This window comes from Ranitomeya variabilis, chromosome 5, assembly GCF_051348905.1.
Source record: "Ranitomeya variabilis isolate aRanVar5 chromosome 5, aRanVar5.hap1, whole genome shotgun sequence".
Taxonomy (NCBI): Eukaryota; Metazoa; Chordata; class Amphibia; order Anura; family Dendrobatidae; genus Ranitomeya; species Ranitomeya variabilis.
In genome coordinates, this window is record NC_135236.1 from 644,233,317 (window position 1) to 644,249,871 (window position 16,555).

Here is a 16,555-nt window from a genome sequence, read left to right on the forward strand (position 1 = left end):
CACCATGACTGAGTCCCCTTTCTTCAATTATCCCATAGAGTGGGCTATCATTATGGCAGATAAGTCTTGAGAGGACAAGACTATGAGCACTTTTTCTTTGGTGTAGGAGACTATAAATAATCTCAGAATCTGCTACTTATCATGTGGATATATGGTGTCTTTATCGTGTGGACATAGTGTTTTATCTGCAAACAGCATTCTATAGAGCAGGAAGAGCTGAGTAGCTTGATATGCAGCTTGTGGTAAAATCCCTTGACAGGTAGGTACAGAACTTCTAAGGGTCGACACAGATCCCCAAATGTCCAAGATCAAAACAGAACTCCAAATAAAGAGAAAAACAGAACTCCAAGCTTAAAAAAAAATAAAAATTGATTTATTCGCCAAAGCTTAATAGACATGCTACATTTGAGCTCCCTTATTGGAGATGAGCGAATCGAATAGATGCAAGCCAAATACATGAGTTTTAGGAAATTCACCACCTCCATTTTACACAAAAAAAGATTGCATGAGCCAGAGAAGGTTTACAACACCCCAGGCAAGTTTACGCAGACTACGATATAATGCCTTGTAACTAGAGATGAGTGATTCCAAACTGTAAAGTTCGGTGTTTGTACCGGACACTTAGTGTCTGATGCTGACCTCCGAACACAGACTTCTGCCGGACGTCCCTTTTGGTGATCGGAGTTCCGATGCCGAGGATAGAGAGAGGGAGAAAAAAAAAGAGAGAGAAAAAGAGAGCTTTTTGCAGTCCCCTAGCCTTTACAACTATTTTACGGCACCAAATTTCAGATCCTCATTGACTTCTATGGGGTTCAGGTTCAAGTTTGGGTAGCGTTCTGGTACTCTAACCAAACTTTGGACTAAAGTTTGTTAAGACTCGACAACCCTGAATATCCACGGTCCGCTCATCCATATTTGTAACTATCACATCACATGTTACATCACAGTCAAGCAGGAGACACTATCTCAGGCTGTATAAAAGCAGAAGCAGAGAATGCAGCAACTGCTTTGTACGGAATCTTTATATTAAAGGGGCGTTAGAGTTTACATCTCAGCAATGGAAATAGGGAGACAAATAAATAAAGAGGGTTTAAAAAACTGAATAATAATTAAAGATGGTACAATAATATACAGCTACCATCTGTTTGCCCAAAGCCGTATTTGTTGAGGGCACTTGGACATTATTAAGGTTGTGTTTGTACTCAAGGTCTTGAAAACTGTTCAATAGAGTCCGAGGGGACCTCAAAGTGTTACATACGTTTTCAGGGCAATTGGAGGGTTTGCCATACTTGACAAATTTGATCTTTAAAATATTTCCTCATCTCTGTCTCCTCTGCTTGATAATGGCTCCAAGGAAGAGCTGAAATTTGGGTGAATAATAAGGTTGGAAGTTCAGCTTTCCTCTATCTCCTCTAAACATTATAACTTGCATTTTATTCATTTAAACCCATGCTGCGCTTCGGAGTCCAGTGAGTCAATCACTAAGTAGGACCGCCCACTGGACTCCAAAGCATAGAATAAATCAATAAAATACAAGTTATAATGAATCTTTTCCAGCACACCCATATATCAATCTGTTCAGCTCCACCTGCTCTATAACATACCGTCCACATGTAGGACTGACTGCATGTACAACGTTTTTAAGGTCCTTTGATCTTGACCCATATAATATACAGTGAAATATAGTAATAACTGTATTTTAAGTTCCACTTTATTACGTTACTACACTCCTGTATGATGGTGTGAGGCTCATTTTGGAAGAGTAGAACAAAAGTCCTTTGTACGTCGGTGACTGCTCCTTCCGAGCTTCAGCTTTATGCTCTCATCACCCTTTCCTTTTAGGACGTAGTTAGAACATTATGATCAAAGCTGAGTATTTGCTGCTTTAAACATTTCACATGGAAGTGACCTTTGATTTACGGACCATCAAAAAGCCCTTAATGGACTAACATTTTAGTAGACCCCAAAACCTGAAAATCCTGTGCACTGGGGAGGGGGGTGGTACTATGTCAGGAATCAAATTTTTAAGTTTGAAAGCACAATTTATACCCAAATATATGACATAAGAATTGCTTATGAAGTGGAAACCATGTTAACATAATGACATGGCTTTGCCCCTGTAAGGCTGCGTACTGTTCAGCAAGTTCTGACACCATTTTAAAGACAATCTGTCATCATGACAGTGTTATTGTATCGTGTAACCTAAAATGGATGGGAGGGTCATATGGTTCAATGCTACAACACAAAACCGATTTTTTGCTCCTTTGCCGTATTCATCTGGCATCACTGAGATTATTAGGGAAGAACACTACTATACGTCACGTCTTGTAACTACCAAACGTTTGTGGAGTAATTCCATAGAAACTCGCGGAACAAAGTGATATTCAGCTCTGCTATATGTACCCATGTGTAATGATCATGTAAGGATTCTGGGGTTAGAAAACATGACATAATCTAAAGGGCGTCAAAGAAAATCTGGCTTTGTTGTCAATAGAAACCAATTAAATCTCGGCTGACATTTTCAAAATGGCTGTGGTAAAATGAGAGGTTTGCTGTGATTGGTCGCTATGGGCAACCAAGACAGCTTGTCTTGTAGCCATGTTTTAATAAATCTTCCCAATATTCCTCAGATATCAGAATTAGAAGATTAGTATGACACTTGTTGCTGCTGTTGAAATCTTCTAAAGTACATCATTTGGGGACTATTAAAACATGAGTTGAGCTCAAATTTTTTATTTTTGCCAAAATGGTGGTGTTATGTGCATTAACCCAAATTAAATAAGTGCCCAGCACCATATCTCCAGATTTAGGAAGCACTGGTGCCATTTCTATGCATGCTCCGTGACACGACAAGATTCTGTCTTTTCCCATGCCCATAAAGGTGGGTCCTGGACATAGGACTGATCCGCCCGCTTTATTACATCCATGCGTCCTGATGTCAGAGCCGGCTCCAGGTTTCCAGATAGAGTCCCAGTGGGCCTATCTTTTTTCTCTTCGCCTTCCTAGAGCCGTTTTTTGGTTTTCAGTTGATAGAGTTGCGTGAGGGCTCGATTATTTTTTGTGGCATGAGTTGTAATTTTTATCGCTACCATTTTGAGGTCCATATTATTTTTTTTATCTCTTTTTATTCCATTTTTTGGGAAGAGAAGTGATCAAAAACAGCAATTCTGCCATCTCATTTGTTTTCCTTTTCAATTTCCCGCATGCGATACTTATTACATTTTATTAGTTTGAACAACGCATGGGGAAATACAAAATATGTTATCATTTTTTCTTCTAGTATTTTATTTATGTTCTGGGAAAAGTGGGTGAGATCAACAATTTTTGTAAGGATTTCTTTTTGTACATTTTTAGTGGTCCCCCTAAAGAAACTCCACATTTGGTGTCAGTGCCAGTGTATAGTTTTTCCATAGTTATTAATATGACAGCATAATGATTGATACTAATATCATCATACGATTAGTTTTCTCTATTGCAGTGCTCAGAATCCTGAGCTCTTTATAACCCCGCCCACACCACTGATTGGCAGCTTTAGTTGAACACTGTACGTTGACAGAAAGCTGCCAATCAGTGGAGTGGGCGGGGTTACACATAGCAGTTGACTAGTAAGAACACAACACTTAGTCCTGTAGTGATAATCTCCTGCTGATAACACACTCATTTTATTAAAATATATATAACTATAACTGTATACAGTATATCTATCTATCTTCTATATATATTTATTTATACATTATATAATATATATATATATATATATATATATATATATACTGTATATTGTTATAGCTAAAGATTTCTTTACTAACAAGGTTAAACCCTTGGATGAAGCATTCCTTGCGAAACACACGTCAGGAGTGGTGGGTCCCTGACTCTCTCCCTCACAGGTATACCCCCTCATCCTTACACTCCTACTCTCAGTCTGTTTGTATATTATTTTTGCCACTGTTTGGTTCAGAACATGGCTATATCACTGCTGTTTTCTCACTGTGGCATTACATTTTGTTATCATTATTGCTTATTTTATCATCCAGTTTGATGTTACATATTGGAAATATGATATATTTATTGGGAATGTGTGGGGATACATTCTACGAGGTCCCTTCAGCCTCACTGTTTGCTGAATCAGTTTTAGATTTATCATAATTGTTCCTAAGAAGTTTTTCTAGATGTTTATCTGGTCTTTTGGTTTGTTGGTGGTATATATAATCACAAAGTTAAAATGTAATACTGTGGTTTAAATGAAGAATTTAGCTGTGTTACATATGTGTTAAATTTGTTCAAAGTCGTGTATTTGAAAAATCGTTCATACAACAAGAAATAAGAGTTAGCGCCCACTGTTGGTGAGAGACTGATATTACCTTCTCGAGCTCTTCTATTATTGGATATATTGATTATGGCAGTATACTGTATACAGCAGTATATAACAATAAACTATATACTGCATCTCATGGGGACGCGTGTGTGAACATCTGGTAAATGATACGCTCAATTCTGTTTGATGCTCTAACTTATTTTTTTACTCTCGTTACTTATTAGTGCTGGGTCTTTTTTTGTGCATATATCCTGAGAGTCATCTCTGTGTGAAATGCCATCCAGATGCGTAGTATTAAGGAGATTTTAGTTCAGTGGGACTAATAAGCTGAAAATAAATTGCAGATATTGTGACTGCCTCACTCCCCAATCCCTTCTCCTGAATACAATAAGTGAATGTTAGATCTGTCCTCCATTAATGCCAGGATGCTGTTTATCTGGGCTCTGAGAAATTAGGCCTGAAATACAGTATCTCTTCAAAGAGCACATATGTCGGGTATTTATATAGACAATATTTAGGGAGGTATAGAAAAAAATCCCAGATCATCCAATACTTAATATGCATGTGGTGTCCTTCTGGGCCAATATTTTTTTTATTTCAGACCCTTTCAAGTCATGGACCCTCATCCTGTATCCCAAAATCACGAGTGCTTATTACTCGAGTTTGCCCAGGGTGCTCGGGTATGCACCAAGTATCGCGGGTGCTCTAGTGATATGTTCGAGTCCCTGCGTCCGCATGTTTCGCGGCTGTCAGACAGGCCCAAAACATGGGAGGATTGCCTGACAATCCTGCATGCTTTGTGGCTGTCTTACAGCCGCAAAACATATGGCCACGGGGACACTGACATGTCACTTGAGCACTCGCGATACTTGGTGCATACTCGAGCACCCTGAGCATACTCGAGTAATAAGCACTTGCGATCATCACTGAAAACAAACAATCAGGTTTTCTTAACCTTAACCTAAAAAATTACCATAAGCTGTATTCTGATTGGTTACAGGGAGCAACATACTTTTTTTGCACTCAGTAATAATATTATGAGCTGGACGAGTAGGTGATTTGGCCCATTTACATCAAGCAATTAAAGGGAACCTGTCACCTGAATTTGGCGGGACCAGTTTTGGGTCATATGGGCGGGGTTTTCGGGTGTTTGATTCACCCTTTCCTTACCCGCTGGCTGCATGCTGGCCGCAATATTGGATTGAAGTTCATTCTCTGTCCTCCAGAGTACACGCCAGCGCAAGCCAATATTGCCTTGCGCAGGCGTGTACTCCGGAGGACAGAGAATGAACTTCAATCCAATATTGCGGCCAGCATGCAGCCAGCGGGTAAGGAAAGGGTGAATCAAACACCCGAAAACCCCGCCCATATGACCCAAAACTGGTCCCGCCAAATTCAGGTGACAGGTTCCCTTTAAGTACATTGCTGTAAATGTAATGTGATATGTGCCCAGGTAAGACTTCAAAATGTAATGCTTCCTCGATCAATTTCCCCGGTGATGATCACCGTTCCAACTAATCATCTCAGTTACGTTGGTCCATTACTGTTACCGGCGCATATTATCATTCCCATCAGACCAAATTACTCCTTATAAATGGGTCTTACCAGAACTGCATGGGAATGGGGCGAACATGGACAATAGAGCTCCCCTGTGCATAGCTACCAGGGGAAGGAGAGGGGTTGGCCGCCCCAGGCCTTGCGCTCTGAGGGACCCACCCCGAGCTAAGCTACTGTGAACAGTACGGGTGTGCGCATTGGGCCCCTCACCTGTCATCGCAAGTTCAACTGAACTGGTTGGATGTCAATACAGTTGAAAGCACTGATGAGACGTCTGCATTTGACGTCCCTGACACAGATCCTTGACAGTGGACACAATGATGTCATTACTTGGTGCCTGCTGTCCTGAGATGAGCGGGTGCTCGGAGCAGCAGAGGAAAGGGGAGAAGTGAGTAATGCATTTTTTTATTTTTTTATGGGGAGTGCCTTATACTATGGGGATGCTTTATACTATAGAGGCCTATAGGTTTGCAATATACTACGTACAGTCTGCCTATGGGGAGTGCATTATACTATATAGAGTTTGCCTATGGGGAGTACATTATACTATATAGAGGCCTGTGGTATACTACTATACATACTATATATGGGCCTATTGGGTGCTTTATACTATATATATAGGCCTATGGGAAGTGCATTATACTATATAGAAGCCTATGAGGAGTGCAGTATACTATATGAAGGCTTATTGAGAGTGCATTATACTATATATTGGCCTATGGGGAGTGCATTATACTATATTGGGGACTATTTGGTGCATTATATATTTAGGGTGCCATTATACAGTGTGGGGATTACAGTGATGGGGCCATCATACAATATAGGAGATAATGTGGGGGTTTTTGTACAGCAGGGGTAGGGAACGTCTGGCCCACCCACCGGCACTCGGCGCATTTTTTGGCCACTAGTCCTTTCATTCTTGAGACATGTGAGCAATATAATATCTGATGCCACCTCTGTTTAGGGCACTTTGCGCGCTCTGCTCTCCCGTTCTCTTGAACACCTAAACCAGCTCCCGCAGGCATCAGATGGGCTGCGGTGATCAAATTTCCTCCCACCTCCAAGGGTCAGTATATCTCAGGCTGTGTACCCAATGTGATGTATTTCTGAGGCTGTGTACACCACATATGGGAAACAGCCTAAGGTATACAGCACTTATGGGATACAGCCTGAGGTATACAGCACATATGGGGCACAGCCTGATGTATACAGCACAAACGGGACACAGCCTGGGGTATACAGCACATATAGGACACGGCCTGAGGTATACAGCACATATGGGACACAGCCTGAGGTATACCTTAGGCTGTGTCCCATATGTGCTGTATACCGCAAGCTGTGTCCCCTTTGTGTTGCATACATCAGGTTGTGTCCCATATGTCCTATATATCTAAGGCTATGTCTCATATGTGCTGAATACCTCAGGCTGTGTCACATATGTGCTGTATACCTCAGGCTGTGTCCCATATGTGCTGTATACATCAGGTTGTGTCCCATATGTGCTGTATACCTCAGGCTGTGTCCCATATGTGCAATATATTTCAGTTTCAGTGTACCTTATGTGCTATATAACTCAGGCTGTGTCCCATATGTGATGTATACCTCAGACTGTGTCCCATATGTGCTGTATACCTCAGGTTGTGTCCCATATGTGCAATATATTTCAGTTTCAGTGTACCTTATGTGCTATATAACTCAGGCTGTGTCCCATATGTGCTGTATACCTCAGACTGTGTCCCATATGTGCTGTATACATCAGGTTGTGTCCCATATGTGCTTTATATATCAGGCTGTGTCCCATATGTGCTGTATACCTCAGGCTGTGTCCCATATGTGCTGTATACCTCAGGCTGTGTCCCATATGTGCTGTATACCTCAGACTGTGTCCCATATATGCTTTATATATCAGGCTGTGCCCCATATGTGCTGTATACCTCAGACTGTGTCCCATATGTGCTGTATACCTCAGGCTGTGTCCCATATGTGCTGTATACCTCAGACTGTGTCCCATATATGCTTTATATATCAGGCTGTGCCCCATATGTGCTGTATACCTCAGACTGTGTCCCATATGTGCTGTATACCTCAGGCTGTGTCCCATATGTGCTTTATATATCAGGCTGTGTCCCATATGTGCTGTATACCTCAGGCTGTGTCCCATATGTGCTGTATACCTCAGGCTGTGTCCCATATGTGCTGTATACCTCAGGCTGTGTCCCATATGTGCTGTATACCTCAGACTGTGTCCCATATATGCTTTATATATCAGGCTGTGCCCCATATGTGCTGTATACCTCAGACTGTGTCCCATATGTGCTGTATACCTCAGGCTGTGTCCCATATGTGCTGTATACCTCAGACTGTGTCCCATATATGCTTTATATATCAGGCTGTGCCCCATATGTGCTGTATACCTCAGACTGTGTCCCATATGTGCTGTATACCTCAGGCTGTGTCCCATATGTGCTGTATACCTCAGGCTGTGTCCCATATGTGCAATATATTTCAGATTCAGTGTACCCTATGTGCTGTATACCTAGGTAATACAGGGCCTTAGATAAACAGCAAATTGTTTAAGTTGATAATTTTGTACGGTCCCGAATGATGTTTTATAAATATCCAAATGGGCCCTGGCAGAAAAAAAGGTTCCCCACCACTGTTGTATAGTGTTGGAGCGTTCAAACAGTTTGGGTGCTACTAAGGGGTCAGTATACTGTGTGGGCGTACTGTGCTATACAGTGAGGGGGCATTATACTGAGCATAGGAGAGCATCATACTGTGTATAGGGGAGCTGTACAGAGGGGGAGACTTGGGACATTATTAAATGTAAAGTCGGCACTTAATGTTATAGAACTCAGGTGATTTTGACTGTCAAAGGTGTACATAGAGGGCATTATTACTTTTTAGGGTGCAAAATGGGGTATCAGCAGGATGAGGAGTTTTGCGGGTTGGGAATATATGGGGACGGTGCAGGAAATGTGAGAAGTCAGATGTGTCTTTGTTATAATCTCTGCAGACGAGTCCTGGCTGGAGAAGTTGTCGTTTCGATCTGGGCCAGATGGAAAAGACAGGAAAAGTGAATGACTCCACCAGAAAGAACGTCCTCTGTAAATCACTATCTGTCATGAACTGTTATCTATTACATGCTCTGCAGGACTGGTACCTATCACTATATGGTCAACATATGGCGGTAATATTTGTGTTGGTCTTTGTATAGAGATTTTGTTTAGTAACAGCGCGGTCATCTGCTGAGGTTCCCCTATACCTACAATTAGGCTGCGCGACCATAGTTGTAACCAGGGTTACCTGGTTAGGGGCCCACTCAGCAGTTTCACACCTAGAACAAAATCTGCCTGGAAAAGCCAAGCAAAAGCGCCCTGTAAGATGAACATACTGCACAGCAATGTCAAAGCGACAATGCTGTGCACGTTCCATCTTGTGTCACTTCTTTTACCCGCTTCAAGGAAACGAGTGTCAGTGGAAGCACCAGCGTCTAAATGACACTGTGTACACATACCCTAGCATGTTGGCACAGTCTTTTTAAGTGGATCTGCTTCAAATCCAGATCACAAACTGCTTTAAAGAGTCTTTGAATACAATTTAATATGGATTTTGAAGCAGAACTACCTCGAAATTCCCTGTAAAAATAAGTCAGTGTAAACATACCAATCAAGAACCCCGCAGGAAACCTTTTCTCGCCCACGCCTGGTTTTGGCTTACAAATACTAATGTAAAGTACTGACCAAACACTGAACGTTTGAATGTGGCCTAAGAGCCTCCATCCATCTATACTGGAGATCTGGAGATGTTCACCTTTGGGCCACGTTCACAAGTTCAGTATTTGGTCAGTATTTTACCTCAGTATTTATAAGCCAAAACTAAGGAGTGCGCGATAAATACAGAAGTGGTGCATATGTTTCTATTATACTTTTCCTCTGATTGTTCCACTCCTGGTTTTGGCTTACAAATACTGAGGTAAAATACTGAATGTGTGAATGTGGCCTTAAAGAGGTATGCCCATTTCCAGGATCCTATCCCAATATGTAGTAGGTGTAGTAATAATAATATTATCAAATCCATCTGATTAGAAGTGTAGTATAGTTTTTCTGATTCGCTATGTCTTTTTCCTCATGTGCAGGACCTTAGGTATCCATGGCTACAACCACCGATATAGTGACAGTTAGTTAGTTAGATGCTAGTGGTCATAACCATGGATACCTAAGGTCCTGCAATGCCTGCACATGAGGAAAGAGACATAGTGAATCAGAAAAACTATGCTATATTTCTAATTGGATTTTTTTTCTACTGCACCTTCATTGCCCACTACTCAACGACAGATCACCTGATGCTAAACCTTACACTCTATGGTTCAGGGAAAAACCTAAATAAGAGCGCAAGGACATAAGGAAAGATGATGGGGTGTCAGGTGCAGGGATAACCAAATGTTATTTTGAGCTTATAGAGTGAAACTACAATATTGGAATAGTGTGATGGGGAGAATGTGCTATAAAGTGCTGGATGGATAGTTGGATATCGGGGTGTCATTATGGTGGATTAGAATAGGCGTGCTGACCTGGATGTGCACAGTATATAGGGGAACGGGTTTATAAACTAGGATCTGTTATGACAAAGGTAGATGGTATATGACTAATGATCAAAGCAGGGAGGTCCTAGAGTACAGAGGATTTTGAAATCAGTGGATCTGGTCCTTTTAGGATATATGGGGAATAGCTGGTATGGGGCTAACAATTCAAGTCCCCAAATGTTGGGAATGCGGCAAACTGAATCTTAACCTCTGTGTCCATAAATCCATAAGTAAACGGAATCTGTCTGCTGATTCATGCTGCCCAGTCCATAGGAAGTACGAATTAGATCCTGGCGAGAAGATGGAAGCCAGGTATATTTGTGATGAAAATTAAAGTTTCAGAGAAAATATAGTTGCAAAATCTGGACAGGGACTATAGGAATTGATCTGAGACTTTCTCGGTGCTGCGTCTGGTCAGCTACTCCCTGCACCGCTCTAGGTGATTGACAGGTCTCTCTCGTGTATGGACTTTGGACCTGTCAATCTCCTGGAATGGTGCAAGGCTCTTCAAACTATATTTTCTCAGAAGCTCCATAAAAATGCTTGTCCTCCTCAAGTGCAACCAAATCAGATGCCTCATGGCTATAGTGGTTGGTAATGAGCCCATCACTCTCAGTCAATCCCTGTATCACAATATACCTGAACATGTGGCAATCTTTTTCTTCTGATTTCCCAACACTACAGAAGTAAATCTATCCAAAGAGACTGACAAATCAGTTAATTGTAAAGATGAAGCATTTTTTTTTAAAAATTTTTTATTGCGTATTATAAGAAGTATCCAAGTGAAGATGTAGTATAAATGTTCATTGCTTCTCTGAATTTGGATTTTTGGTAAAATAATGCTGTTACATGGGCATTCATTACGGGTGGAAGAAAGGCGATTCCGGCAACTAAAAAGGGAAAGGGTTCTTTACGGTTAGAGCCGTCAGACTGTGGAATGCCCGATCACAAGAGTGAGTAAAGGCCGACACTATAGCAGCCTTTATACAAGGGATGGATGATTTCCTAAGTACACATAACAATGTGGATTACAGATAATTTAGTGACTGAATGTATAATTGGTGGGGAAAGGTAGAACTTGATGGAACGTGGTCTTTTTCCGAAAAAAACCAAAACATGAATTCAATGAAGTGTTCAACTTCTGGAGGGATAGAAAAATTCACATATTCTGTTTCAGGTGACAAAAACTCAAGCATCCTATAGCGGAGTACACGAATGATCTAGTCTGATATTTGGAATTGTCAGATTTTCCATGCACATTAACAGAATTCTCAGATTATTCTCAGATTACCTATTCCCATATGTTGGAAATCTCAGATTATTTATTCTCATAGATGGAATGATCCATTCTTCTCACACATGAAATTAAAATATTATCTTTTTTTTAGAGATGGGATTATTAGATTATCTTTTCTCATAGTTTGTCTTGGCTCACAGATGTTAATTATTTCTATGTAGAGTTCTCAGGTATATACCGTAACAAAGCTTGAAAGCTTTTCTCACAAACAAAAATCTTAGATTATTTATTATCATAGATAGAATTATTATATGATCAATTCTAATACATTAAATTATGAAATTATCCTGTTTTATAGATGGAATTAGGAGATTTTCTATTCTCATCAATGGAATAATCAGATTATCTATTTCCACAGGTGGATTTATAATTGGTAAAATTATATGATTATCAATGATCATAGGTTGAATTAGCAGATTATTTATTCCCACAGATTGAATTATTACATTATATAGTCTAATGTATGAAATTAAGAGATTATTTGATAACATTCTTAGAATACCTAAGTAGTCTGATAGAATGATCAGATTATCTAGTCCTACAAATGAAACGATCAGATTGTATAGTCGCATTTATGAAATTAGGAGATTATTTTGTTCTAATCGGATTCTTAGAATATCTATTAACATTAATGGAATTCACAAGTATCCATTCTGATAGATGGAATTATCGGTTTATCTAGTCTTACATATGGTATTGATTTCTATATCGAATTCTAAGGCAAATTCTCTGATGGAATGATAAACGTCGGAATACTTGGAATTACACGGAAACCTATTCTTATAAACGGAGTTCTCAGATTATTCTCATAGATGGGATTCTCATACGATCCATTCTCACAGATGCAATTATTTGATTATCTTTTTTTTTTTCTAGATGGGATTAACAGAATATCTATACTCATAGATGATATAGGAAAGATATATATCTTGGTACCGTGTTAGCCAGTAGATAGAAAAATATTTAGACTTGAGAGTCCTCTGCGGACTCTGAGGACTTAGTGCACTGAGGACTCTCAATTCTAAATATTTTCATAATCATAGATGGAATTCTCAGATTATGCACATAGATGGTATGATCAGATTATCTATTCTGATAGAACTAATCTCCCGGATGGACTTGTTATTGATTTTTACATAGAATTATCAGTAAGTTCTCTGATGGAAGTCTATATTTTAGATATTGCAGATCCATAATACGAAGGTAAAGATCAGGGATATAAAGCTGAAATAACTAAAATACGTACAAAAAGAGTCAGTAAAATGCATAGACGTTTTTTTTTTAAAGTTGGAGATCAAATAACTTCTAGGCTTAAACTCAGACTTAAGGACTACACTGAAGTTGCTATTTAAAAAAAAAAAAAGAAATAGTCATGAAAATTAAATGAAGTATTCAGGAATGAAATAGTTAATGAGGTAAAACAAGGGAATGGGATTTACCGATGGAATATGGGGAAAAAATAAGGTGTCATCTCCTTAGGATCAGGAATGTGGGATGTTCTGCGAAGAATGATCTTATATATCGGACAATGCTATGAATGGCCACTTATGGAGATCATGAATAGTTCCTATGGGGTAACCAGTTTTTACAAAACTTTACTACTCCTAAAGTTTACAGATGTCCATTCACTGTCATACTCAATGTATTAAGGGTTAAGTGGTTAAAGCTGCAATGCCTGCGACTGTGTTCTGACTTGATAAAAGTGAAAACAGTCCTCTGCTATTAGCTCACATGTATATTATACGGTAATGGTCCTGAATCCCGTGTAAGCTGTTTCCTGATAATAACAGATGTTGCATGATGTTTATAGGCGTTTGGAAACTAGGGTCTGCTGCGGTCAGGACTTTGCCTTGTTTATGTTTTGGGTGTAACATGTAGTCAAATGGTTTGCTTGATTTAATGATGGGCAGGTTTCATAAATCTGTAGTATAATATAGGGTGTATTAAAAGCGCTGGAGATCCTGACCAGAATAGACTGTCCAAAGCCACAGGAGAAGCCATCAACGATGACTGGGTTTTGATATACAAACATTATGATTATTATTCATGCTTTTCTTATATAGCATCATTAATTCCACAGTACTTTCCAGACATGATCATCACTGTCCCCATTTGGGCTTACAATGTAAATCCCCAATCAGTATGTCTTTGGAGTGTGGGAGGAAACTGGAGAACCAGGTGGAAACCCACACAAACACGGGGAGAACATGCAAACTCCTTGCAGAATTTATCCTTGGTGGGATTTAAACCCAGGACCCCAGCGCTGTAAAGAAACAGTGCTAATCACTGAGCCACCGTGCTGCCCTCCTACAATCATGTTCTTCTAACATTGCTCATGTCCTACAAGCAAGTCCTGCAAGCACTGTTCCTGTCATACAAGCATGTCCTACCTAGAGTTAGCAATCGATGGTCTTTGGACTTTAGAAGACTTATTTTAGGAAAATGTAATAAATAGAATTCTCATCTATGGTATAAAAACATTGTCCATGCCGTTCAAGCATGTCCTATATAATATTAGCAATCACTTGAACTAGGGTGACCAGAAAAGGGACCTATTTTATGGAAACTTAGTAATCAAATTTCCCATCTATGGTGTACAAATATTGTCCATGCCTTACGATTATTTCCTATAAACCTACAACTGTTGTCCAAGTCCTTAAAGCATGACCTTCACACACTTCATGGACTACAAGCATGTCCCATAAATGTTGTCTTTGACCTACAAGTTTGAACATATTTTTCAAAAACGTTTCATGCCCCTCATATTTGACCATGCCTTAGAAACATAATCCAAACTTTAAAACTGTACCCTTGTCATCCCCCAAACAATCCAGATTCTAGAGAAAACCAAAAAATTCTTACCTGTTCTGTCAACAGTACCCAGCCAAATGCCAAGAAGCACGCAGAGGACTCTCTTCATTTCCAGCTTTCCCTTCTGTAGGTTTTAAGTATCACCACAAGAAAAAAAGTTCTCTACCTGATAATATTATTCCCAGGGCAAAAGAAAAAAAGGGCAAAAATTAAAAAAAAGTACAAAAACAGTACCACCTACAGCAGCCGTGCCACTGACGTAGAAAAGCCTGGCACTGCTGGCTGTCACCCACAGTGACCTCCAAGGTTTACACACAGGTGGGAGAACAATTTTTCAAAAATTAAAAGAAAATGTCAAAATTTCCCCCCAAAATTCTGTGTTTTCGAGACTGAGGTAATGTTAGAATGAGAAATTAAAGAATCCCCTGGACCTGAGAGGAAACTTTTGTGTGTGTGTGTCTGTGTGTGCACAGGGATGAGGATGCATTATACAATAGTTTCCTTTTCCTATGTGTGTTATTAGACGGAGCTCTCTCTCTGTATTTCCACCAAGCTGCCAGGAAAAAAAAAAAACTTTTAAAGTGCAGCGCTTTTGCAAAGGAGGGATAAGGGGGTGGGGAGGAAAGAAGTTCCTGTGTGAACGTATTTATTATTGTTTTAATCTACGTTGCCTGCTACAGACCAGCTTATGTCGCCCCCACCTCTCCGATCCCTCCGTCTGCTCAGCACAGGAGATAAATGCACAGTTGCCAGTTCTACAATACAGTTTCGAGGGACATCACATTGCTGTGTAGGTAAAGCTATGCATTTCTAGGCTCTTTCCAAACTAGGACAAGGCTACTATACCATGAAGTTTTTGTAAGATTCCATATAAAATAAATTATATCTATAGATCACCAATGAAATCACATCAAACCCTAAACCAACTTATGCTCAAAGTCAAAATTTCCTACCGTGAGCTACAATACACCCCATGGGGCTAAGGTTCATTGCACATTGCGCCTAAGTCTTACATTATACGTTTATGATGGGAAAAGCTGTCTGTGTACTCCCGTTACCTGAGAGCTTTGGAAAATGTCCTTTTGGCCTCCATTAAAGACTATTTTTCATTGGATTTTTATCTCCATCCAACTACCGCTGTCCCACTGATCTGGAACAGTTTTTTTTTAAATTCTGGGCTCCACTGTTCCAAACTTATGCCCCTCGATAATAATGGTGTAAATTTTCCCTTTAGCCAACTGGGCGTATACTACAGAAATTCACTGTGGGCATGGCCATCTTTTGATTGGCCATGTCAGAGGAAAAAAAGCAAACGCCCACAAAGAACTTTTGTGATAGACACCCAGTTGGTTGAAGGGACCATTTTCACCATTATTACAAGGGCAATACGTTTGGAGTGGAGGGACCTAAAGGAAAAACTGTTCCAAAATTAGTGCAGCGGCAATTGTAGGAAGTACTCAGTATAACTAAAAAAATCCAGTGAAAGTTCCTAAAGGTCTTTAAGGAGGTATACATTTCCTCTACTGCATAGGAAACTGCAGCAGAAGACAAGCCCTGAACATTTTTTTTACAATGTGACTCTATTAACTGCATATGCCACCGTACGTCCAAACTTTCCCAGTGCATACTGCCGATGTATGGCTATGCGCAGTCTGCACTGAGCCAAATTGTATCTATATAATGCCTCATGCACAATACAGTATTATGGCTGAATGTTTAGTTGGTGTCAAAGATGGTAGCGAATCCTAATCTAGGAGATCAGAAAGTCTTTTCCAAAGAGGTACGTGAAGGATAAGAGCAGGGACGAGGAACGTTTTTACTGCCAAGGACCATTTGGATATCTATACTATCATTTGAAGACTGTACAAAATTATCAACTTGAAATTTATCCTGCTATATTTGGTGAAACATTTAATTAACTCACCACTAATGGGATGGCTGGAGCAGCTTCTCTTTGGTGACATAGCAAACACTGTGGCTGAAGCATATT

At 40.0% G+C, this 16,555-nt stretch overlaps 1 protein-coding gene across 1 annotated transcript in view; it reads right to left on the minus strand.

Moving 5' to 3' along the window:
• The window catches only part of FLT4 (fms related receptor tyrosine kinase 4), a 257,103-nt gene extending 241,991 nt beyond the window's left edge, over positions 1 to 15,112 (minus strand). The window contains exon 1 of the mRNA XM_077266308.1: positions 14,617 to 15,112. Coding sequence (XP_077122423.1) covers positions 14,617 to 14,674 — 58 coding nt within the window. The 5' untranslated portion in view covers positions 14,675 to 15,112. The remainder of the gene's footprint in view (positions 1 to 14,616) is intronic.
• Between the last annotated feature and the right edge of the window lie 1,443 nt (positions 15,113 to 16,555).